Consider the following 23,062-nt stretch of genomic DNA (forward strand, 5'->3'; position numbering starts at 1 on the left):
ACTCCCGCCGCGGTTCTGCAGAGCGGAGCCTTAGGTGCCCACCTGGTAGTCCCAGAGAGGCCGGGCCTGGGCGCCGGGACGCTCCTGGGGCCGCACTTGGAGGGGCTTGCCGGGTCCCTGGCCGGGCGCGCTCTCCTACGGCGCGGACTGGAATAGAGCGCCTGCCGCAGAGCCACCCGGATGGGGAAAAGCAGCTGTGGCGCCGGCCTGCCCCGGGTACCGACTCTGGAGGAAGGAGCCGGCGGGTAGGGGTGGGGGCGAGGGTTAGGGGAGGGGAAGCGTTTAGAAGGCCGTGGGCAGCCAGAAGAAGAAAAGAGGACACACTCTCCCCGAGGGACCAAAGGGTCCCGGCGTTCTCTCCCCAGCCCGGGACACAGGTTTCCCTAGCGCCCCTCCGCCTCCCAGTGTATTCGGCTTGCCTGCCGTGGGCAGGGGAGGCTTGGAAGCCAATGCAGGGACAGCGCACAGCTCCTCGTCCCCGAGGCCCCGGCCCAGGCCCAGCCGGCGAGTCCCAGCCTGCTCCACTCTGCACAAAACGAAACCCAAACGCCCAAAATGCTCAGGAGGGAAATTTAACAAAAACCCTGTTCCCCACCACACACCCCCTTTCACTTTTAAAAAGCCAGCTGCCACGAGAAGATTGAAATAAAAACAAAATGATAGATAGCAGAGGACACTATCTTTCCAAATAGTGAGATATCCTCTAAAAATATGTTCCCCAAGGCCAACTTAATGGCTGGTCGCCCCTTCCGACGCCTTTGCCTCCCAGAAAATCACAACAAAGCGATCGGAAATTCGGCCATGGTCCCGGGAAGAAGGAGTAGCAGTGAGGCCCCGGAACCCACTGCGGCCGAAACTGCCATGCTCTCTTTAACCAAAAAAATAAAAAAGATAAGAAGAAGTAAAACCCTTTAATACATCAAATATACGGAATTTTAATCTTTAAAGCGATACATTGTCTATTATTTTAGTACATGACGTAAACCTTGTCCCCTTCTCAGCGGGTGGACTTAAAAATTAAAAATAGTTAAGTGTTCCTTTTAAAGAACAAAATAAGGCAAATGAGGTTTTGGAATAGATTTTTTTTTCCTTTTTTTTTTTTTGTTTTCTTCCAGAATACATACAAAAAAATACCCATTCTCTTCGATGGTATACACCTTAAAAATAATTGCAATTTTAAATCAGAGCTGACAAATTGTGACTTTTTCATTTTTTGTAACAAACATGCATGTAAATTTGTTTCAATCAGACATTAAATAACGTACAATACAATCATAGCAATTTTAAAGTAACATTAAAGAGAAGACCTCTAGTTCTGTGGCGGTTTTGCTTTTATTTATAATCTACAAGGGATGGGAGGGTTTGTTTTCCACATTTTTACCCTCAAGTTTTTAATTTTTTCCCTCCTCCTTTTTACCTACAGAGCTCAAACTAAATAATGCACTTTTGAACCACGGGTCCGCTTGGAGCTAACATAAATAAATACCAGTGCCCACCGATGCAGTCCTCAGATGAACACTTTCTCAATTATTTTTTCCTTCTTTTTCTATAAAAAGTCAAACGATATTTTTTCAACTTTTATAAAGTTTGGGTGGGGAGGTGAGAGTGGGAAGAAGGGGAGTGTCCCACCGGGTCTCGGTCGCTGCTGTCGGGTAGATACGGCATATATTTATTTCCTTTCGTGGCCTGAGTCCTCCCCACGCGCGGGTGTCAGCAGCCTGGGCCGTGATCCCGCCCTTCCCTGGGCTCCTCCCCTCCCCCCAGCTCCTTCCTCTCCCTCGCTCGCCCTCCCGGCCGCCCTCACTGATACCCCAGCGCCGAGGCGGTGGTCAGTCTCTGTCCGTAGAGGGCGTAGGGGGAGTAGTAGGGTCCGGTGGCGGCGGGCACCGGCACGGGGGCCCCGGGCGTGGGAAGCGGGCTCTTGGAGTAGGGGTGGTAGCGGCTGCTGAGTCCCAGCGCGTGGTGGGGGCTGCGCAGCGCCAGCGTCCCAGGGCTGCCCGGCGCGCCCGAGGTGGGGATGTGCATGTGGCAAGCCATGGCGGCCGCGGCGGCGCTGGCCAGAGACGACGAGCTGGGGTAGCCCGACAGCAGTTTGTCTGTCCCGGGGAATGCCGTATGGGTCCGCAAGTGGCTCAGCAGCTCTTCTGACGTGGCGAAGCGCTTGTCGCACGGCCCGTTGGCCGACACCCAGTTGCAGATGTGGGGGAGCGGGTCGTTAGGGAGCATAAAGCCGTAGGGGTACAGGGGGTGGCCGGCCAGGGAGGGCGGTGTGGCGCCAGCAGCCGCGGCTGCCGTTAGCGAGGAGTGCACACCGTGCAGCGGGTGCGTGGGGTACACCAGGGGGTATCCGGACTTCAGCGCCGCGGCCGCAGCGGCCGGATCATGTGCGCACGAAGCGCTGGCGGCCGCCGCCCCTGCCAGGTGGCTAGCGCAGTGGTAGCTGAGGCAGTACGGGTCCCGGCACAAACTGGCTGTCATCACGGACGGCGGAGATGCTCCGGCCAAGGGGCTGGAGCCGGCCGGCTTACTGCAGCCCAGAGACCCGGCTGCGGCCGCCGCCAGCTGCGCCCCCACTAGGCTGCCTGGCTTGGTGGGGTCGAGTGCCACGCCGTGTGGCAAGAATTGGGGCGGGTAGCCGGCGTAGGCCCCGGCCAGGCTCCCTGGGTAGGTCATGCCTGCGGGAGGCAGAGGGAACACTGTCTGGCCCGGCTTGTAGGGTGACACGGGAGCCACCAGCCCAGAGCCCAGCACTGAGGAGGAGGTTGGCGCGCTGGGGCCGGAGCCGGAGCTGGAGCCCGATGAACCACCGCAGTCTGAGCCCAAAGCCTTGCCCCCCGGGCCCCCATCCGGATGCTGGTTCACGTCCACATTAATCCCGCCGCCGCAGCTAATCCGGCCGTGTGCCAGCCCCGTGGGTCCCCCTTCGGCCGAAGCGCCCCCGGTGCCCTTGCCGCCGCCGCCCACGTCGGTGTCTTTCTTGTCGTCCTTGCCCTCCGGGGCACCCCCGGCCGAGGGCAGCATACCTCCCGGTGAGCAGGCCGAGGCGCTAGAGCTCGGGCTGCCTGTCCTGGGCGTGAATGGCTGGCAGGTGGCGCTCGGTACCCGGAATCCCGACTTCTCCGCCGAAACACCCCCGCCGCCGCCCCCGCCACCGCCACCGCCTCCACCGCCGCCTCCCGGCTCCTTCTTATCCGAGCCGGGTTTGGAGTACGGCTTGAAACTCGACTTGTCCTCCACACCGATGTCGCTCAGCTTGAGGGGGCCCGATTTGGTGTCCTTGTCGCCTGCGGCGCCGCCGCCGGCACCGCCCGCGCTGCCCCCGTTGGAGGCAACCGAGGAGAGTTTGGAGGAGGGCGAGGGGTCGGGCTTCCCGATCTGCGAACATGTTTGCGCCAACAGCGCCAGCGGGCTCTTCTTGGCATCGAGCTGCGGGGTCAGACGATGGGGGGTGGGGGGTCACACAGAGAAAGAAGTGGAAACCCTTTAGAATCCTGGCTTCTGGGGTTCAAATGCTTCTCCGCAACAGCCCACGGAGATCCTCCCAGCCCCGAGGCACAATTCTAGGCGGCACCCCGTCTTCAACACCCACTCACAAACAAACATTCTCGCCCTTGGGAAAGGCAGCAGATTGCTCCCCCCACCCAACCACCCCCCCAGCAGCATCTTTCCTGCCCTCTCTGAGCGCTAACTAGATTTTGAAAAAGCAAAACGTTTTAGTGCTCGGTTCCTAGACCCAGAACTGTACCCCCTCCCCACAAACACTCCTTAATTCTTCAGAGTAAGGGCTTGGGCGGCTGGCGCCTCAGAGGCTCTGTGCACACACTAGCTTCTGGGGATCCGGAAGACGGCGACTTTGGAACCATATTTCAGACCTCCGCCTGCCTTCGGTGCCGAGTGAAGGAGCCTGGGTCGGGGTAGGGGGCTTTCATATCAAAAGGAGAAACAAGTATTTGCAGCCTTGCTTCCTAGCATTCACGCCCAATTCCACTTCCTCCCCCTTTTCCGCCCTAGTTTTGAGGTATGGAAGCAGTAGCCTCTTCCCCCATTCGGGAGCTGAATCACTCCGACTCCCCCACCCCCGCCCACACGCCGAGAAAAAGAAAGCCCTAGGGTGGCAACCAGGGTAGTGGTCCCAGTGCGATCCAGAGAGGGTCCTTACCTCGATGGGGCTGACGGGCGTGGAAGGCAGGGGCTGCAGGTACTCGGGGTGCAAAATGTGGCCAGTTCGTGCCGTCAGCATCTTCAGCACCTTGATTGGCAGGCGGTTGGCCTGGCGCAGTGGGTCAGAGGGAGGCACGGCGTGCACAAAAGGCTTGGTGCTGCCGGCCGGGGACGAGCCTGGGCCGGGGCCGGAGCTATTTCCAGAGAGCGCGCTGGTCCAGGCAGGGTCCGCGCCGCCTCCTCCGCCGCCGCCGCCGCCGCTGTGCTTACTGCTTCTTAGGGCAGAAAGCGAGGGCGCTGTGCTCATGACCCACCCGCGCGCATGGGAGCAGCGGGGGGGAGGGCTCCGGGAGGCGCGGGGCGGGCTCCGGGCTGCGCGCTCGCCCGGGGAGCAGGAGCAGCGGGAGGAGGAGGAGCTGGCGCGGCGGCCACGGGCGCCCAGCGCGCCTTCTCGGCGCCTGGAGCCAGACGCGAGTAATCCTGGGTGGCCCGCAGCGGAGCCGTGGCCGGGCTGGAGGAGCCGGCTGGACTGCGGGAGTGCAGGGCGGCTCGCGGTGTCCGCCTCGGGCTGCTCCCCTGCGCTGCGCTCTCACGGCCCCGCGCCGACGCTGCGCTCTGCGATGTGAGCCGCTGCGTGTCCAGCCGGGGCTCTGGCGAGGAAACTCACTTCAAAAGCAGCTGCACCGAGGGGGAGATTAAAGCCTTTGCCGCCTTCCAATCAAATGGGAGCCCGAGGTGATTGGAGGGTCAAGGGGATGTGACGCGTCCCGCGCCGCCGCCGCCGCCGCCGCCAGGACTCTCAGAGCTGGTTTTAATGGGCAGCTCTCTCTTCGCCGCCCCCCTCCCCGTGTGTCCCCTCCCTCGATTTCGCTCCGAGGACGAGCTGGACATTTATTCTACGTTTGCCATCCGCCGCCTCCCTCTTTTTTCCTCCTCGTCGTTCTTCCTTTCCCCAGCTCGAAAATAAACTGAAACCTTCTTTTGGAGGGGGGTGCGCGTGAGGAACAGACTGCGGGGGTGTCCAGAAGGAGCACCAGTGGGAGTGTGGACACCGGCCGGACTGTCAACTCCAGGGGCTAAGGGAACCCGCACACCCAGTGTTTTCTCCTTCGCAGTAATGGAGATCCCGCGCGGCGCAGCGCGGCCACCAGGGTAAGAAGGCAAGGTGGGGAGCCGGAGCTGGAAGAAGCCCGCCCGCCCGCTCTGATTTCCTCAGATTCCGCGGCGGAGAAACCAGAAGCTAGATGGGCAGTCGCAGCGGCGGCGGCTCAACTCCGCGATGCGCGCTGGGCTCTCCGCCCTTCCCGGCCACGTGACGCCCGGGGACGCGTAGATTGGGGCAGCAGCGGGGATCACATGTTTCCTCTGTTTCACACTCAGTCTCTCCCCCAACCCCCCATTCTTACTCTCCTCTTCCACCCTCTTTTCCTCCCTCCCCCCGTTCTTTGGGCATCTCCACCCCTCCATCAATTGTCAATGTTCCTCGACCGCAATCAATCAGTTATTTGTCAGCTCTTGTCAATCCTCCCGTGATTTATGTCAGCTTTTGTTGGTGATTACAAGGCGGGTGCGACTTAAAGGGAAAAAGAGGGAGAGAGAGACGGAGAGGAAGGAAGAGATCGAGAGGGAACTGGAGGAGGGGAAAGGAGGAGCGGCCTCCTGGGATGGGGGTGGAGTGGGATGGGGGCTCTAAGAAAAAGAATGAAAGAGGGGAGAGAGGCGCACGGTGTCAGGAAAATGAATAGCGAGAGTAAAGTGCGCAGGTGCACCAAGAGGGGTGCGCAGGCCTGGAGTGCGCGCCTGCCCTCTCGTTGTCGGAGAGACGCCCTTCCACCTCTGGGGGCTTCGGTCTGTTGGGGTCGCGGAGTTCGGGCGCGGCTCCGGGTACCCGAGACCAGCGGCGACAACGTCTAACACGGGAGATTCCCGCCACCCCACCCCGCCTCCGCTAGTCCCCGGGGGGCGTGTAGCTTGCGGAGGTCAGGCTGCCACCCTCCGTAGTTCCCTAACCCCAAACTCGGAGACTTCTAAGAGCCACACCACCAAGGAACCTCGAATCCTGGAGGTCAATGGTGGGGTAAACCTCGCCTCAATTCTTTGACCCCCTCAGGTCGTAACCAGGGCTGAGAGGCTGCGAAGAAGAGGCCTGGCCATGGGTCTATGGGGGAGAAACGACTCAGGCCCACTCATGTCCCCTCCCCGACCTTCTCCCACCTGCCGCCATCCCCGCAGGCTGGGGAGCCAGGGTCACTTGGGGCTGCTCTCGAGAATTTATTGGAACGCCGAGTCGGAACGACCTGCACTGGGAGAGTCGAGGGAAGGAGCGAGAGAGGGAGGGGGCGGCTGCCTGTGGGAACGCGGATTCTTCCAGGGAAGCGGAGCGGGACTGCCGCGTTCCCCTCGATTTGCACCGTCACTCGGGTTGTTTGGGAAGAAAAGGGGAGGCGCTGTGCGTGCCACCGGGTACCTGGACCTGGGTGCCCAGTGTGTATGCATGCCTGTGGCGCTGCGTGAGTTATCGGGACTCTGATAGCGTCCGGAGCGGGTTCGAGGGTCTCCTCCAGAAACTCGCAGAAATTAAGAGGGGGTGGGTGGGTGAGGAGGACACACCCCCTTCCTCGGAACGACTTGGAAGACTTTGAATCTCCCCTCCTCCGCTTTTCCGCCCCGGCTCTTCTTTTGTTGTCAAGTCCTTTTGATAAATGGTGGGGCTGGGAGCTCTGGGAGTCGGTAGCCAGTCTGTGCCCGCGCGGGGGACGGGGGCCGAGCCTGGAGACCCGGTTTCGACCGGCGCGCACCCGGGGCTGAGCTGGGTACGCGCGGGGGTCGGGTCTAGAACCTGCCCTCGGCGTGCTCGCCCTCTCCTCTTGGCCCATCTCACTCCCCTGCCCCACCTCACTCCCCTTCCCCGATTCTTTCTCTGTCTCCCACTCCGCAAGGGTTCCGAGAACTTTCTGGGGTGAGTTTTAGAATTTGCTCCTAGGCATTCTTTTTCTGCGTTTGGATTTTATCCCTTGGTTCTTTGGGTTGGTAAACTTCATGAGATGGTAACTTGACTGAAGCTCATTTGGAGAGAAGAGGGGAATGAGGCGGTGTGTGTTTGGGGCTGGTGTTTGTCAGTGTGAGTGTGTAAGAGCACACCTGCATTCAAGGGGGTTTGTAGTGTCCGTGCAACATCTGAGGAAGGTCAGTCGGCGAGCGGGTGGCGAGGCTCCACGCTGTACAGGTTGTCTGGTCTCCGGGGAGCGAGTCCCAGGTGCGAGTTTCGGAGGGCGGGACAGTCCTACGCTGTCTCTGCGGGGCAGCGCGTCTGTGAAGCCGCTCTTATCCTTCGGGTGTGCCCATGTGTGCCTGGTCACTGAGTCCGCGGCCGTCTAGGTGTCGACCCAACCAATGGTGGTGCTCCCAACGCCGCGAGCCCGGCTTTGGGCCGCTATAGCCGCGGCCTCCCCGCGAGGCCCGGGCACTGAAATTCTGGGGGCTGCGGCAGGGGTGGGAGTGACATAGCCAAGGGCGTCCCTCCCCAGCCTCCAGACTCAGCTCTTCCCCCTCTCCTCTAATTCCAGCATCTTATTACGCCGGCGGCTCAGGGGAGGCAGCCTCAGCACCTGAAGCCTGGCGGGGAGCGGGGAGTGGCTCCCGCGTTCCCCGGTGTGGCCGCACACGCTCGTAGGGCTGCGCTGTGCTGCGTGGATGCGGGCAGTGGTCAGCGTGCGTCCGCTTTTCTCAAAACTCCACTCCGAGGGTCCGAGCGCTTGGGGGCGCCTGGGGGCCTGCACGCCCGGGGCTTTTGGGAGGCGCCAGCGTCCGAGCCTGCGCACCTCGCGCAGGAGGCCAAACCCCCGAAGGCCGCGCGGGTCCGGGGGTGGGGACCATTAATTACTCTGCGCCAGGCCTAAAGCCTTCAATCCCCAGCAGCGGTTGGCGTGGATGTCCTGCGGATTTTATTTGCACACAGTGGAAATGATTTGTTTTCTCTAAAAAAGGAGTGGGCAAGGCAGACATTGGAGGAGCGGGTGGGAGGAGGAGAAGGAAGGGGAGAGAGCTGAGGAAAAAAGTTTGAAAATGCCTTGAACTATTCACTGTCGAGATGGCTAATCAGTATTGAGGCCGGAGGGCAGGCGGGCCGCCTTTCACCGCCGCTTCCCTTTCATCTCCGGCTCGGCGGAGGCGCTCAATTAAAAGCCTATCAGTTTGTAAGTAAATCAACGCCTATCAGAGTTGTCACATCAAACAAAACGATTATTATTGCAGCCCGCCTCCCCTATTAATCTCCCTCGAAGATAATCCGCCTGACAGGTCAGGCCCGGCGAGCTGGAAAGCCTGGCCCAGAGCACCCAAACAGTCCCGGACTGGCGCGCGCCCCCGGGGGCCTCCCCACCCCTGTCCTGCCCCGCCTCCCGGTCCCCGGGAGCAGGGAGAGAAAGCGCGCGCGGAGGCCTTTGCACCCAGGTCCGCCCCACCAGAATGGGAGCAAGGCCCAGATTCGCGGGGCCAGTAGGGGACAGTCCCATGCGGCCCTCGCCGCTGCTCGGGGCAGGGGAGAAACCTGGCGTGCAGGAGCCGCGGCCCGGCCTTGTCCCGGGGTCTCGCCACGGCCTGCGCTCTCCTCGGCGCGTCTCTCCTGGCTGTCATTTCTTTTTTCTGTCTCCCTTCTCCTTTTTGTTTCCTCTCCCGCGTCTTTCTGGGCTCCCGCATCTCTTTCCTTCATTTCCTTTTCCCTTTTCTTACTTGCCAGGGAGTACTTTCCATTCTGGCTCCCTCTTCTCGGTGTGCCGTATAAAAACCCTTCGTGCGCAGTCACACGGCCTGGAGTAGGACGTTCTCAGGGCCCGGGTTATTTCTCCCAAGGCAGGGTTGCCCCAGGAGTGTGCAGTTTCTAGAAACTCATGCCAAAGTCCTCTTTCCGAGCAGGCCTCTGAGAAGCGCTGCTCCTGTTTAAGGGTTGGGTGGGTTTGGAGGGGTGAAGAGGAAAAAGAGGGAGAGAGACTGGTGGACAACTGCCCTATTCTGGAATTAGTATTTGGCCTTGGAATTTCACAGCTGCAGCGTTGCCGACCTGGCTGTTGGCGTTGCCCGGGCTTTTCAAATATGTAGATAAGACTCACGGGGGCATCTGGGCCCCCGTGACTGTGTGTGTGTGTGCCTGATATAAGTAAATACACCCAGATAACTGCCTCTGTGGCCTCAAGTTAGTGCCCCAAGAGTATGGGTGGGGCCTGACTTCTAGAAGGCGCAAAAATCGTGGCCTTCTTCCCCGTGGCCTCCGCTTCCTGCTTTGGGATGCCTCGGAATCGAGCCGGACCCGCCCTTTTCTGCGCTGTTCCTCCACATCTATAGACCCAAACAGCCACTGCCAGAGCCAGGTGGAGCCAGGATTGAGGGGTAGCTGAAGTGTCTCCGAGGAAAGGGCTGCCCGGGGGAGCTCAGGCCTGCCACCTGGTATGTCAGTTCAGTGCTCCGCGAAGGCTCTTCACGCCTGTATCTCGGAGGACCCCCAGGGCGCTGCAGTATTGGGCGTCAGGGCCGAGCCTCTCGCAGCAGTCACGAGGGGAGGCCACGGACATCCAATAGAGCCCACTTCAACTTGCATGGTGCATGGGGTCCGGGACTGGTGGCCCCCACACAGGGTTTCCGAAAGCCTCTCCATTTGTCTGCACTCTCCACTGCCGACCTTGTAGGAAATTTATTTCCATGCCTAGAAATATTGTTTGGACACAGTGGCTCGGTTATCTTCGCGCCTGCTTTTCTTAAATATATTTATTTCACCTCTGACACGCTGCAGATATTTAAAGATCTGTAGATACCGTAACCCTCAGCGATGCGGGACTCACTCTGGTTATAGATAATATTTTCTGGGTGGTTATTTGGACATAAGTTCTATCTCCAGCCCTGATGACACCCAAGCAGGGGCTGTAAAAGGACACTTGTTCTATAATTTTTTTCAAATGAAATATATGTCCACACACGGAGAATTTAAGAGTATTTTTATATTTCTCTCTATATCTAAATATTCAGATGTGTTAATTACATGCCCTGGAAGTCAGAAGCGATCAGTGGTGTTCACACTGGACGTGGAGCTGTTTGTATAACTTTCATCTCCCTGCACTTACACATGAATCTCAGTCTAATAAATTCAACCTTGTCATTTTTAGAATCGACGGGATTTCTCTGGCTGTCGTTTGCGCTGCATTTATTCGAATAAATCCAGCTCGCAGGCATCCTGCAGGAAACGGCTCCCGGCTCGCGTGTACGCCAACACCTCGGCCCAACGCGGGACTCGAGGTGGCTCCTAGTGCCTGGGCGGCTGCTAGTCCGGCATCCGAGGGAGGCTGGACAAGCGGCGCCCCCAGGTTGAGCGGCCTCTCGCTGCCTGGCAGCCCCCAGCTCTGCTGGTGCTTCGGAAACCCGCCTGGCCAGGTTCGCCCGCGGTGAAAAATGAAAGCAAATTCCCCTACAGAGGTAGCCCGAACTTTCCTTGACGAAGGCTCTCTCCTGAGCCTGTATCTCGGAGAACCCCCAGAGCGCTGCAAGTTAGCAACAGAGATTCGATGGCGGCTCTGGAGGGCGCGCGAAGGGTGGGGAGGGGGCGGGGGCGGGGGCTAAGAGGACACTGGGTGACCCAGCCTGGCCCGGGGCGAAACGCAAGAGAAGGCGCCTCACCTTCCTTATTTCAATGCAACTCCTCGGCCCTAGACGGTAAAAATAGTTTCCAAGCTGCCGCGGACGCCCAGGATGTGTTTTCAGAGATCAAACTGGGGAGGAGGCGGCTTTGTAAAAGTTGCAGAAAGATTAGCCCAGAAGCGTCCGCCCGGCGGGGCTCAAGAAAGCTTGGGGACAGCTTCACGTTCCCTGGGGCGGAATGGCCTAAGAATTGGCCTGGGTAACCCCCTGCCCAGTTCTCTGTGCTCACTTCGAGCCAGCGCTTAAATAACTTCCCGCCGCCTGCCCTGCAAACTTCAGGCGCGGCGCCGGCGAGGCCAGGACACAGCAAAGGCTAGCAAAACCCCTCCGCGGCGCGCTCGGCCCCAGCCCTGAGAGGCTGCGCGGGGTGGGAGAACCAGTGTGGTTTCCGCTCCCACTTGGCTGCCCAGACCCTCAAGACCGATCCCCCCAACTCCTGGGAGCGGGTGCTTCCCTCTGGGAGTCGAGATCTTGCGGGGCCGGCGAGGGCGCAAAGTGCGCTAGCTAGCCCGCGCGGGGGCGGCCGCGCGTCTCTCCGCGGGGCCTGTCGCCAGGCCGGCCGCGGCGGGTGAGTGATGAGGGCAGAGAAGGGCGCCCATAAATCGCGGGTGTCAGGGCGAAAAACTCTCTTTATTGTCTGCGTGATGGATGGGCCCGGGGACGAGACACCAAATACTTCGTATCGCCTTTAAATGGGAACACATTTTCCGCGGCCATAATTCATGTTTTTTAAATAGAAAGTTTGAAATGTTGCCTATATTTCACCAGCCCTGACATATTTATGAATCGCTCCCTGCATGCAAATATCATTATTTAAAGCGCCGGGGAGAGCGCGGGGGAGGGAAGGAGGCGCGGTTCCTGGGGCGTGGGGGTGGTGAACCGGGGAAATGTCGGTGGAGGGGGGCCATCTCCCTAAAGGGCAGAGGGTGAGGTGCGGGGAATAGCCGTTTCCGGAAACCGAGCGTGCCCCGGGCTTCTCTCCCACCGCCGGACCCCGCACGGCCGACCCGGGACGTTTTTCGAGGCTTGGGACCTAAGGCATGCCCCCGGCCCCTGCTGGGAGACCAGGGGGCGTTTTTCGTCCCTCTCTGAGGCCGTTATCCAAGCCGAAACCACCTTTTCTAAGAAACAAGTTTAAAAAAAAAAAAAACCACCAAAAAGAATTTAACAAACACAAATAATAATAACCCAATATGTTTCGTGTTCTTTGCCACTGCATCGATTTTATTGATTTTCATTCTCCAAACCTGGGAATGTGCGCGCCCGGGAGGGGAGACTGTCAAAACCCAGTCACCTCGGGGACTGGGTGGGGGACAATTCTCCGACGCCGCGGCCTGGACCCGCCCCCACCCAACCGGCGCACCACCTCCCAGGCACCACGGAGCCTGCGCAAGCTGCGGGGCCTTAACGCAACCGGCCCCCAAGCTCCCAGGGCTTCAGTCCCGCCCCTCCGTCTCCCCAGCGCCCTGCAGCGCTCCTAGGGTCCGTGTCTGCCCTCCCCAAGCCCCCACTTTCAATACAATCGCTGTAAAAAAAAAAAAAAAATCAATCTTTTTAAAGCCAGGCACTTGCCGTCGGCCTCTCCCCTGCCCGCCTGACCCAGGAGGCGCCCACACCTGCGCCCTCACTTGCCGAGACTTTACCTGTGCAGTCCCCCGCGGCGCCTGCAGCCGCGCAGGTAACCGAGAAATGGAAAGGAGGGCTGGGGAGTGGGAGGGACAGAGAGCACCGCCCGACACAGCCAGACGCGCGGACCAGGGGCCTCCTCTCTGGACCGGTGCTGGGGCCCTGGCAGAACCAGCTCCGGGAGCCGAATTGCGCCAGGAAGAGTGGGCCGGGGGAGGGGCGAGGGGAACGGGCCTCCGGAGGGAGGGGCGGCCCCGGCGGCACTTCCGCTGGGGGTGGGGCTGCGGGCTGACGCGCCGGTCCCGCCCCTCAGCCGCGCGGGCCCGCCCGCTCGAGGCCAGGCTCCGCCCCCACCGCCCCGGAGCGGGATCTCAGGTCACGGCCCCCCCAAGCGCCCCCGTCTCCGGAAGCCTCAGGCTGAACCGGGTTTCGTGGGAGGGCAGAGGGCGGCTCCCTTTTCCTCACCTGGGGGTACTCTCTTTTTAAGTCATAGGAACAGAAGCATCTGCGGACTAGGATCCCAGGCCCAAACTTGCACGTGAGATTTGTTGAAACTTAGGTCATTTGTTACTCCTGGCCCAGGGGTCCTCACGCTCTCTCTGCGGATGTGAGCAGCCATCCTCTCGGACAGTCGGGAATATAGTCCATGATCACAGGGTCCCACCTATCCTTCAGGAAGAACAAAAACAAAAACTAACACTTTTTGATTGTTCATTTTGTGCCAGGTGCCATTTAGAAAATTTCGTATGAATTATGTCCTCGCCCACAGCGACTCTCTGAGGTAGGTACCATGAATGCCCCATTTCATAGATAAAGAAATTGAGGCACAGAGAGAATAAATCGGCCTTGCCTCACCCACATCCCATCCTTATCCTTATTCCTTCTTTTCTTCAGATCTGGAGCATCCCGACTCCTTACCCTGGGGGAGTATTGGAGGGAGGGGGACTTTTACTTTTCTGATGGGGGAGTATCAGCCTGTTAACCACAACCGTTTGCAGCTGAGGCCGGTGCAGAGCAGGAGGGGGATCTGCACAGAGGAGAACGGTATAAATGGCATGGGGTCATCTCAGCCCCTGGCCAGCTCCCAGCCTAATGGGAAAAACGGACCATTGAGCATCCTGTAGTCCCAGCCCAAGCCAGCGTGTCTTCTTTAAAAAGCAAATCCAACCATGTTTCTCTTCTGCTTAAAAGCATCTGGGTTCCCATTGTTCTTGAGAACAAGTTGAGCTTGCCTCCCCTGGCTGGCGGGTCTACACTGGCTCTGCCCCAGCTTGCCTTTCTGCCTTGGTCTGCCTCCACACCCCCTCACCCGGAACTCCTGCTACCCAAGGCTTCCTTTTAGTTCCTCAAGTGTGCCATGCTACTCCCCACTTCAAGGGCTTTGCTCCTGCTTTTCGCTGTCTCTCTGGAATGACCTGTCCTTCTCTTCACCTGGCTTGCTCATCCTCTTCCTTCAGGTCTCAGCTCACACATCACTTTCCTGCGTCCTCCCACATCCCATTACCCTCACTTATAATAGAATTTCCTGTTGAGAGTCTGTCCCCTTCAGTGGATGGTAAACTCCCAGGGGACTGGGGCTGTTCCTTCAAGGAATAAATGAAGAAAGAGCATTTGTGTAAACCACCAACTATGATGAACAAATGAAACTGCACTTTTTGGGGCCACCAGTAAGTATTCTGTATGATCTCACATTCTAAGATGTTCTCAACTTATTGAGGAAGATGATACAAATCTCATGAAAACGTACATTGTTTTGAATGCCTTTATTGTAAATGTCAAATAAGGGGATGCTGGAGGAGGTTGGAGAAGAGTAATATGCTTGGATTACAGCCATTTATTCAGGGTTTCAAGATGCAAGATGTGTTGGTTGACACAATTTAATGGAAAAACATGCCACCCACAACCATCTCCCAGTGTTGGGCATATATGTCTCAAGGCTCTAGCCTGCGCCCCCTTTCCTCTTCCTTTCTTCACATATTATTGCTATCACAGTTCAGTTCTTACTAGTTTCTGACTGAACTGCTGCTACAAGAACCTTCTAATTGTTCTGCCCATCCTCCACCTCTCCTGCCTCTAATCCGTTATACATACTCCTACTGGGTTAATTTTCCTGACCATATCATTCCCTTACTCAAAAATCTTCAGTGGCTCCCTATCACACAATGTAACACTTGACTCTTCATAACCCACTTCCAAACTACTTTTGTAAAGCTTTAAGATGCATTCCAAAATTATGAAAGAAACACATGTTCACCTCAACTAGGAAAACACTCAAAGATATACAAAGAAAAACATTAGTGATCTTCCTCACCTCCTCTGCATTTCCCACCCAGTCTCCCAAGAGATCCATTGTTAAGGACCTGGGGTATAACTTCTACCCCTTTCACTATGCTCCATGCTCATAATAAACTACATTCATATATGTGGAGCTATTGTGTTATTGCCTGTTTATACAAAAAGGATTATATTGGGGTCTCTGCAACTTGCTCATTCTTTCTAAATAAATGGGTCTATAGATATGGAATGAATATATTCATTTTTTTAGCTACATAGTAATTTTAATTTTTTTAAAAATATGTATATATGTATGTAAGTATTTTAAACAGGGTCTCACTTTGTTGCCCAGGCTGGAGTACAGTGGCACAAACACGGCTCACTGCAGCCTTGACCTTCCAGACTTAAGTGATCCTCCCGCCTCAGCCCCTCAAGTAACTGGGACTACAGGTATGCACCACCATGCCTGACTAGTTTTTGTATTTTTTGTAGAGATGGGGTTTTTCCATGTTGCCCCAGCTAGTCTTGAACTCCTGAGCTCAAGGGATCCACCTGCCTTAGCCTCCCAAAGTGTTGGGATTACAGGCGTGAGCCACCATGCCGGCCAGCGACATAATGTTTCATAGGATGTATATACTACACCTATTCAACCATTCCCCTATTAATGGGCACATAGATTGTTACCAGGTATTTTTTGCTAATAAAATTTCTTATGTCTATATCCTTGCGATTAGTGATTTTACTTCTCTAGGATAGTTTACCAAAAGTGCAACTACTTACACATCAACCAAATTGAATTTCTTTGTTCTCCCCACATGCCCTGTGTTTTCCTTCTGTCTCCTCTGCCTGGAAAGCCCTTGTCCTCCATGCTTGTGTGTCTAACTTCCAATCCTGCAATGGTCAAATCTGATACCAGAATTTAGATATATTATCTGATATCCACCTCCCTCCACCTTCCTCATTTGAACACTGCAGTAATGTACCAGGCCCAGGCAGTGGTTTGCATTTGGCATAGGCCAATCATGACAATCCTGTTTTCATCTTTCCCTTGCATCCCTGTAGCTGGGTGGCCATGCAACCTATTTTGGCAAATGAGGAACAAGTAGAAGTACAGGGGTGGCAAAGCAGGAAGTGAGTGTTGAGAAGCACTCTATTTTCATGATCAAAGGGGATGATGCCTATGGTTGGACCCTTCCCTTTCCCCTCCTTCCTTGCATGAGCTTGGACGTAATATCTAGAGCTATAGTAGCCATCTTGTGACCATGAGGGAAAGTCCTAGAAAACAGAAGAAAGAGACTTAATCCTGATGTCACTGGGACACTGAGCCATCACCAACAATCCTCCTTCTCCAAAACTTTTATTTTGTTAGAAAAATCCCTATTCATTTAAGCCAGTGAAATTGGGGATTTTTATAATTGTAGCCAGACATATTCTTCACCTACTGTAGCAAGAAATACCACCCTCCATCTCAGAAAAGGAAAATAAATAAATAAATAAATAAATAAATGCCATCACAGTGGTCCAAAACAGTTTTTAGAAACTTACATTAGAGACTTGCCTTCAAGTATAGTTTCTGAAATAGCCTCAGAAGCAGACAAACAGTCAGATGGCATGGCTTTGGTATTTTAGAATGGCCAAAAGACACCTGGAGGCAAGCGTGGTAATACCTTTAACCTTCAGTGCTACAGTAAAGTATTGCATGGTGGACATTTAATTTCTTCCTACTCATTTGGTTGCCTAACATCTGAATCCTCTTCCTTGTTGGAAAGCAGGGCCTGCGTCTGATTACTGAAGTGGAAGAGGCCACATCCTCCTTCTCTCTGCCCTCTATCAATGGATGCTCCCTACCTGGGTCTCAGACTCAAAGGGTGAGCAGAGGATTGTGGTAGTTTGGAAACTCTTCTCAGTAGCAGCAGTGAGCCCAGTGCAATGGCATTGACTAGGAGGGGCAGAGAGGACAGTCACTACCATGTGCACTGTGATCATGGCAGCCACTCAGGCAGTGGCCTGACTCAGCTGGTATGGTAGCATAGCCAACCACATTTCCATTTCCCAGCCGCTGACAATTCCTGTCCATTTCCCAAGTCTAGGTCTCTAGTCTTCCCACTGATTCTGTGAACTTCCTGATATCCTTTTGATACATTCCTTTTCTGCGTAAGTTAATCAGAGCTAGTCGTGGTCACTTACAACCAACAACATCAACTGATTTGCCATAGCCTGGCTGTTCAGGTGGCTTCTAAACAGGTCCAATGGTGATTACTTCTTAGTTGTGTCTGTGGGTTCCTATGATGGGTACTTGTGTGGAACCCCAGCACCAAACAGCCTGTCTGAATATCACCCTGACCAGGTAACAACTTCAGCCGAAAAATTGATCAATGCAGTAAAGAGAAGCAGTCATGTCAGCGCTGAGTGAGAGAATCACACTTGGTTTTATTGAGTGCCTACTGTGTCTTGGACACAATTCTAGGTAGATTACAACATTACCTTACCTCTTACCAAAGCCCAGTGGGAAAATAATTTTTATCTCCACCTGGTTTGAGAATGTACAGAATTTTTCCCTTCTAGCCCTTCCCTCCCACAAGCTTGGATGACACCCAATATTTCTGATTAAGGTTTCTAAGGCATCAAAGGACACTGTCAAGATCGACCGCCTTAGGTAACAATCATCTCTGCTCCTTCTTAGCAGAGCTTAAGAGCTTAAGAAACTGGTACCTCGGGGTGCTCAAAAATATTTATGGAATGCAATAAATGGCACAGAAAAATCTCCAGGGGACATTTCCTTGGAAAGTGGTGGCCTGAGGCATTTGGGGTCTTGTGTGAATATGGGGGGAAGCACCAGGGAAGAGGTAGGTTTTCCCTACTCACTGCACTGCACTTTCCCAAACCTTGACCTTGGCCAATATGCTTCGTGTCTCTGGGCTTAGTGTTTATTCTTCTTTTCTCTTCTTTTTCTGTCTCTATCCCTACTTTTTCCCTTTGTTTCCCCTCACCTTTTCCATTAATCAAGGCATTAATAAGGACACAAATGGTGTCATCTTACTTTTATTCCCTACATAGTCTACCATATACATCAACTGCATTCAATAAATATAGGTTAGGCCAGGTGTCGTGGCTCACAGCTGTTATCCCAGCACTTTGGGAGGCTGAGGTGGGAGAATCGCTTGAGGTTAGGATTTGAGACCAGCTTGAGCAACATAGTGCAACCCTATCTCTACAAAAACTAAAAAAAATTAGCTGGGAGTGGTGGTGCACGCCCGTAGCCCCAGCTACTCAGGAGGCTGAGGTGGGAGGACAGCTTGAGCCCAGGAGATGGAGGCTGCAGTGACCTGTGACAGCGCCACTGCACTCTAGCCTGGGAGGGCAAGACCCTCAAAAAAGTTAATATTTAGGTTATATAATACATTTTTAAAGATTTGACTTTCTTAGTCTCCACTTTTGTAACTGAACATGCTGCCCTGCAGTGACTCCTACCGGCTCTTTGACCACATTCTCATATTCAAAACGTTTTACTTGAAGAGTCAAAGGCTTTATCATGTTCTCAGTTTCCCTGCCCTGCTGCTTCAGAAGAAAAGGAGGACCAGCCCCTTCAGCGGGGGTGGGGGTGTGCAGTGAGAAGTGGCAACAGTGGCCTGGGGAGCTGGCTGGTGTGGGGAGGGTGGGTCTTCCAGGCTGTGGGCAGGGACTGGGGGGATCTGGTGGGAATCGGCTCTGACCACTAGCATCATCTTTGACCTATTTCCCCCTTAATCATAATTAGCACCCAGATTGTGTTGACCAATTCTCCCTTTGAAATGGGAGCTCCACAAGCATTTATGGAAGGAACAAATGAGTTACTTCCTGCAGAACCCAAGTGTGAAAGGAGTTAGTAAACATGCCAGAATGAGGCTGGCAGTCACGGAACCAAATGTAGATTAACCCAAAATGTCACAAAGATAACAAGTAGGGGAATAAGGGTTTTTTAGGAAGGATGGCATTCCATCTTCCCCGAAATGCTTCTGCCTCAACCTCAGTTCTCCTCAGCAGCCATCTGAAATCCTCCTACGGTAGCCTCCCCTAGTCCTACCTTCCCAAAGGTTTTGATTGGATCCCACATTGCTCCAAACCCTCACGGACAATTCATTTTCTGCCAAAAAGCATTTCATGTGCCTTAGCTTCTCTCCTTCAAATTTTCTTTTTTTGAGACGGAGTGTCACCTACTCTGTCACCCAGACTGGAGTGCGGTAGCACAATCTCGGCTCACTGCAACCTCTGCCTCCCAGGTTCAAGTGATTCTCCTGCCTCAGCCTCCTGAGTAGCTGGGATTACAGGCGCCCACCACCACACCCAGTTAATTTTTGTATTTTTGGTAGAGATGGGGTTTCACCATGTTGCCCAGGCTGGTCTTGAACTGCTGGCCTTTAAGTGATCCACCCACCTCGGCCTCCCAAAGTGCTGGGATTTCAGGCGTAAGCCACCATGCCTGGCCACTCTCCTTCAGTCTTACTGTCAAGGCTTGCTTTCCACTGTCCCTGAGGACCAGCCATCCAGCCAGCCTGGAATCTTCCCCCTGCACCAACATACCCTTCTCTGTCTTGTCTGTACTCATGAGGCTCCCTCCTGTACCATCCAGCTTAGGACACGGCACCACCCTGCCCCTCCTTCCATCTGAGTAGAGCATGGTGCTTCAGCATGTGGTGGTGTCTGGGGCACGACTGCTGGGGTCCAAGGAACAGCAGTACCACGCTTGCTAGATGTGTGACCTGGGGCAAGCTTCTTCACCTCTCTGAAGTGTCAGTTTCCTCTTCTGCCAAATGGATATAATAATGATCTCTACTTCATATGGTCGATGGGTAAATTAAATGAGACAATGCATGTGCCTGGCACAGAAAGAGTGCTCAAAGTGGTCATTATTATTATCCACTGTGTTCTTTCTTACCTCTGAACCCCTGGAGTGCTTGCTGTCTGTGCCACTCATCTGGCACTTAATTATCTACTAATTGATGATATCTTTTATTAGCTATTTAAATTCTTATTGTTTAGCTTTTTGTGTATATGTGTGTGTTTAACTTTCCAATTAGATCTTAAGCTCCTCCAGGGCTGAACCAGATGCCTTCTTTATACTCTCAACACAGACTAGCAGAGAGCTAAGTAACAAGCAGACACTAATTAATGAACACTTATTAAAATGGGTAATAAAACATTCAATACTTGTATAGTTTTTTCACAACCAGGATCTCCCTTAATCCTTGCAACAATCCTATAAGGCATATAATGTTATCCCCATTTACAGATGAGGAGACTGAGGTTCACAGAGAGAGAGTCACTTGCTCAGGTTCCAAAAGTAAGGGCTCTTTGTGGCCTCACAACAGCTTCCTTCAGCTTTCAGAAATCCTGACAATGCCTCCCTCTCAGGCTCTAATGACCAAAACACACCTTCTCTGCTAACCCAGTTAAGCATCCCTGACACCTCTAACATTCTTTCCATGTGCTCATGGGAAGAGATGTTGAAGATATATCATTAAATGGAAAAAGCTGGTTGTGAAAGAGCAGGGGCGCACACACACCCACAGCAAATACCACCTAGAAAGCTGGCTGCAAGGGCATCTATGGGACCGCTGGTCATCTTAGGGGTGGGGTCGTGGGTGATTTTAACTTTTTCTTGCTCACCTGTAGTTTCCACTACAAACATTCATACTTTATACATTGAGAAAAAGCAATACAAGTTTTGTTTTGTTTGCTTACTTGTTTAACAGAGACAATGTTGCAAGCCTCCTAGTTGCCTTTTACTAACAAATGCTCCTCCTAGTGGAGGCAACCTTGTCCCTCTCCCTTCCTCCCTCCTCACTCTGAGCCAGGTGGGCAGAGACCCATCGCTGGCACTTATTAGTCACAGGTTTGAAATGCAGGGGTGGGTTGGGGAGGTAGAAGTGATTGGTGTGGGGTGGGAATTTGGGGATTCTTTTATCCCTTGCTTCTCAAAGGCTGACAGGCTCTTGAGGGGTGGAAATGACTGGTAATTAGTGAACCTTCTCCAGAGTATACACGAAAGACACACTTCACAGTCTCCGTGACCTCTGCAGCCCGGTAAGTCTTTGTTATGTAGATGCTGTTAATTGGGTGAGTCACTTACTGCAAACAGCTTCAGGAGAGAGCACAGTGGGCTGTTTCAGGGAGGCTTCCTACCAGGGCTTCTAACTCAGGAATTAGGGGGGTTGACAGCAATGGCCTCCAGGTAACTCCACTCTCACCCCCCCATAGAAATGAGAAGTGGTCCCCACGGTTAGAAGTCAACACAGCAAGCTTTTAGTGCATCTTGAGTATGAAGAGTGTTAACTGATGGCCTTCGTCCTCCTCCTCCTCCCTCTCTGCATCTCCTTCTTCTTTCCAGTTTGTTGATTATCCATTCTGGGCAAGGCTGGGAATATTTTGAGATATAAACTGGATTCCCTTCATTCAAGGAACTAACCACCTAGTTGGGAAGTCAGGAACGGATATGCATGGACATAACACCACCAAACAGCAGGCATCAATGTGAGGCCCGAGGAAGATGCATTAAAATGACATTTCAGACCCTGGAGCAGTCACCGAAGACTGGACCATTAGGGAAAGCCTGTTCACATGAACAGCAGGACTTGGAAGGTGTTCTGGGGAGAGGGATTCCCAGGATTCAGAGACTTTACAAACAAAAGCATCTTCAGGTCACTGTCACACCCAAAGCCGTGGCCCCCAGCACCCTAAGCGTGGTGCAGACGTCAGAGGCACAGAGTGCAGTGTGGAAATGACTCATGGGTGCTTGGGCAGGCTGTTGGTCCTAGAGACCAACAGTCCCATCTGTTGCTTTCCCCAGAGGAGGACACAATGCACGAAGGCTTTCAAATGCATCATGTCCCAAACGGAACTTACCATGTGGTATTTTGGAGAATGACAGCATCTAAGCTCCTTCATCCTTTGCTCCCAAGCAGGTATTATTACATCAAGGCAGTTGGGCGGCAATCTCTTTGCAAGCATCCCCTTCTGTCCCCTTGTATCCCTATAGCTGCGCTCTCTCTTAAGGCCCTTGCCACCCTTTCTAGGGGTAGGATAAACTTTCAGAGTCTGTGAGGACATTTTCCTACTCTCTCCCTTCTCAGCCATCCTTTCCCAAACTGTCAGATTGATTGCTCTAAAATGCCGATGTGCTTAATTTTACTCCCATTGTCCTCAAAGTGAGGCCTAGTCAGCTCTTTCCCGTCTGGCCCCTACCTGCCTCTTTTGCTGTCCAGATCATCAAGGTCACCAATGACTTACAAATTGTTAAATCCAATGTTAATTCTCAGTCCTCCATTTACTTTCCTTTAACCAGCACTGGACGCAGTTGATCATGCCATTTTCCTTTCAGTCCTTCATATTGTATTTATTTATAACATTTTCAAACATATGAAAACAATGTAAAGAATAGGACAATGATGCTCAATACCCTTCACCTCAACTCACCAGCTGGCAACACTTTGCCACATTGGTTCTCCCTGTTCTCCCCACCCTGCCACACACAAGTTTTGGGAACCATTTGAAATCTGTGGGCATCTTGATGGCTACTCTTAATTTCTTCATGTCCTAAGGAAAAGGATATTCTCTTATGAAACCACAACACAGCACAATGAAGAAAAGTAATGTTAATTCAATATTGTCAATAATATCATCAAACAGTTCACATATAAATGTTCCCAGTTGTCCCTATAATGTCTTTTTAGCTGTCCCTCTTCCAGTTCCAGTGTTCAATAAAGAAGCATGCATTTGACTTGGCTGTCATGTCTCCTTGGTCCATTTTTATCTAGAACAGTTCTCCTAGCCTTTTTGTTTTTTCATTATATTATATTGGACAGTCTAGCATTATTGTCTTATAAAATATTCCACTTTCTGGATTTGTCTGTTTCCTCACCCATGGATTCTGGTTAAATTTTTTATGGTAAGAACAGCATGCAGGTGGTGTGTACTTCCCATCGAATCACATCAGAGGCCCATGATGTGAGGTCGTATCACCCTTGGAGATGCTGTCTGAGCTGTTGGTTAGGGTTGTGACCCCTAGATCTCTCCACTGTAGAGGTACATTTTCCCCTTTGTAAATTCCCCTTTGTCTGTGGGGTGACACTTTGGTCTATTTTTTATTTTATGTTATTTATTTATTTTGAGATGGAGTCTTACTCTGTCGCCCATGCTGGAGTGCAACGGCATGATCTCAGCTCACTGCAACCTCCAGTTCCCAGGTTCAAGTGATTCTCCTGCCCCAGCCTCCCGAGTAGCTGGGATCACAGGTGTATACCACCACACCTGGCTGAATTTTGTATTTTTAGTAGAGACG

The 23,062-nt window shown here is 53.6% G+C and overlaps 2 protein-coding genes and 1 long non-coding RNA gene across 5 annotated transcripts; 2 read left to right on the forward strand and 1 right to left on the reverse strand.

The window, feature by feature from the left end:
- Positions 1–1,209: 1,209 nt before the first annotated feature.
- Positions 1,210–4,943, reverse strand: ZNF503 (zinc finger protein 503). The gene is made up of 2 exons (XM_023204868.2): positions 4,160–4,943; positions 1,210–3,426 (listed from the first exon to the last, which is right to left on the reverse strand). Exons 1-2 carry the CDS (start codon positions 4,466–4,468, stop codon positions 1,801–1,803), a joined length of 1,935 nt encoding a protein of 644 aa, XP_023060636.1. The 5' UTR covers positions 4,469–4,943; the 3' UTR covers positions 1,210–1,800.
- A 25-nt stretch (positions 4,944–4,968) lies between these two features.
- LOC111537821 (putative uncharacterized protein encoded by ZNF503-AS2) lies at positions 4,969–12,058 on the forward strand. Of its 3 annotated transcripts, none has more exons than XM_023204872.1 (2): positions 4,969–5,313; positions 10,317–10,600. In XM_023204872.1, the coding sequence occupies exons 1-2, from the start codon at positions 5,279–5,281 to the stop codon at positions 10,594–10,596; spliced, it is 315 nt and encodes a 104-aa protein (XP_023060640.1). In that variant the 5' UTR covers positions 4,969–5,278; the 3' UTR covers positions 10,597–10,600. The 3 variants fall into 3 exon arrangements, with proteins under 3 accessions (XP_023060640.1, XP_023060638.1, XP_023060637.1); XM_023204870.1 differs by lacking the exon at positions 4,969–5,313 and adding an exon at positions 6,112–6,407 and having other exon boundaries at positions 10,317–10,881; XM_023204869.1 differs by lacking the exon at positions 4,969–5,313 and adding an exon at positions 6,818–7,120 and having other exon boundaries at positions 10,317–12,058.
- Positions 12,059–12,140: 82 nt separating this feature from the next.
- Positions 12,141–14,381, forward strand: LOC111537819. Its single transcript, XR_002730123.2, has 3 exons — positions 12,141–12,523; positions 13,197–13,252; positions 13,366–14,381. It is a non-coding gene; the product is annotated as an uncharacterized LOC111537819 (long non-coding RNA).
- Positions 14,382–23,062: the final 8,681 nt, after the last annotated feature.

The sequence above is a fragment of the Piliocolobus tephrosceles genome, chromosome 9, assembly GCF_002776525.5.
Source record: "Piliocolobus tephrosceles isolate RC106 chromosome 9, ASM277652v3, whole genome shotgun sequence".
NCBI classification, from domain to species: Eukaryota; Metazoa; Chordata; class Mammalia; order Primates; family Cercopithecidae; genus Piliocolobus; species Piliocolobus tephrosceles.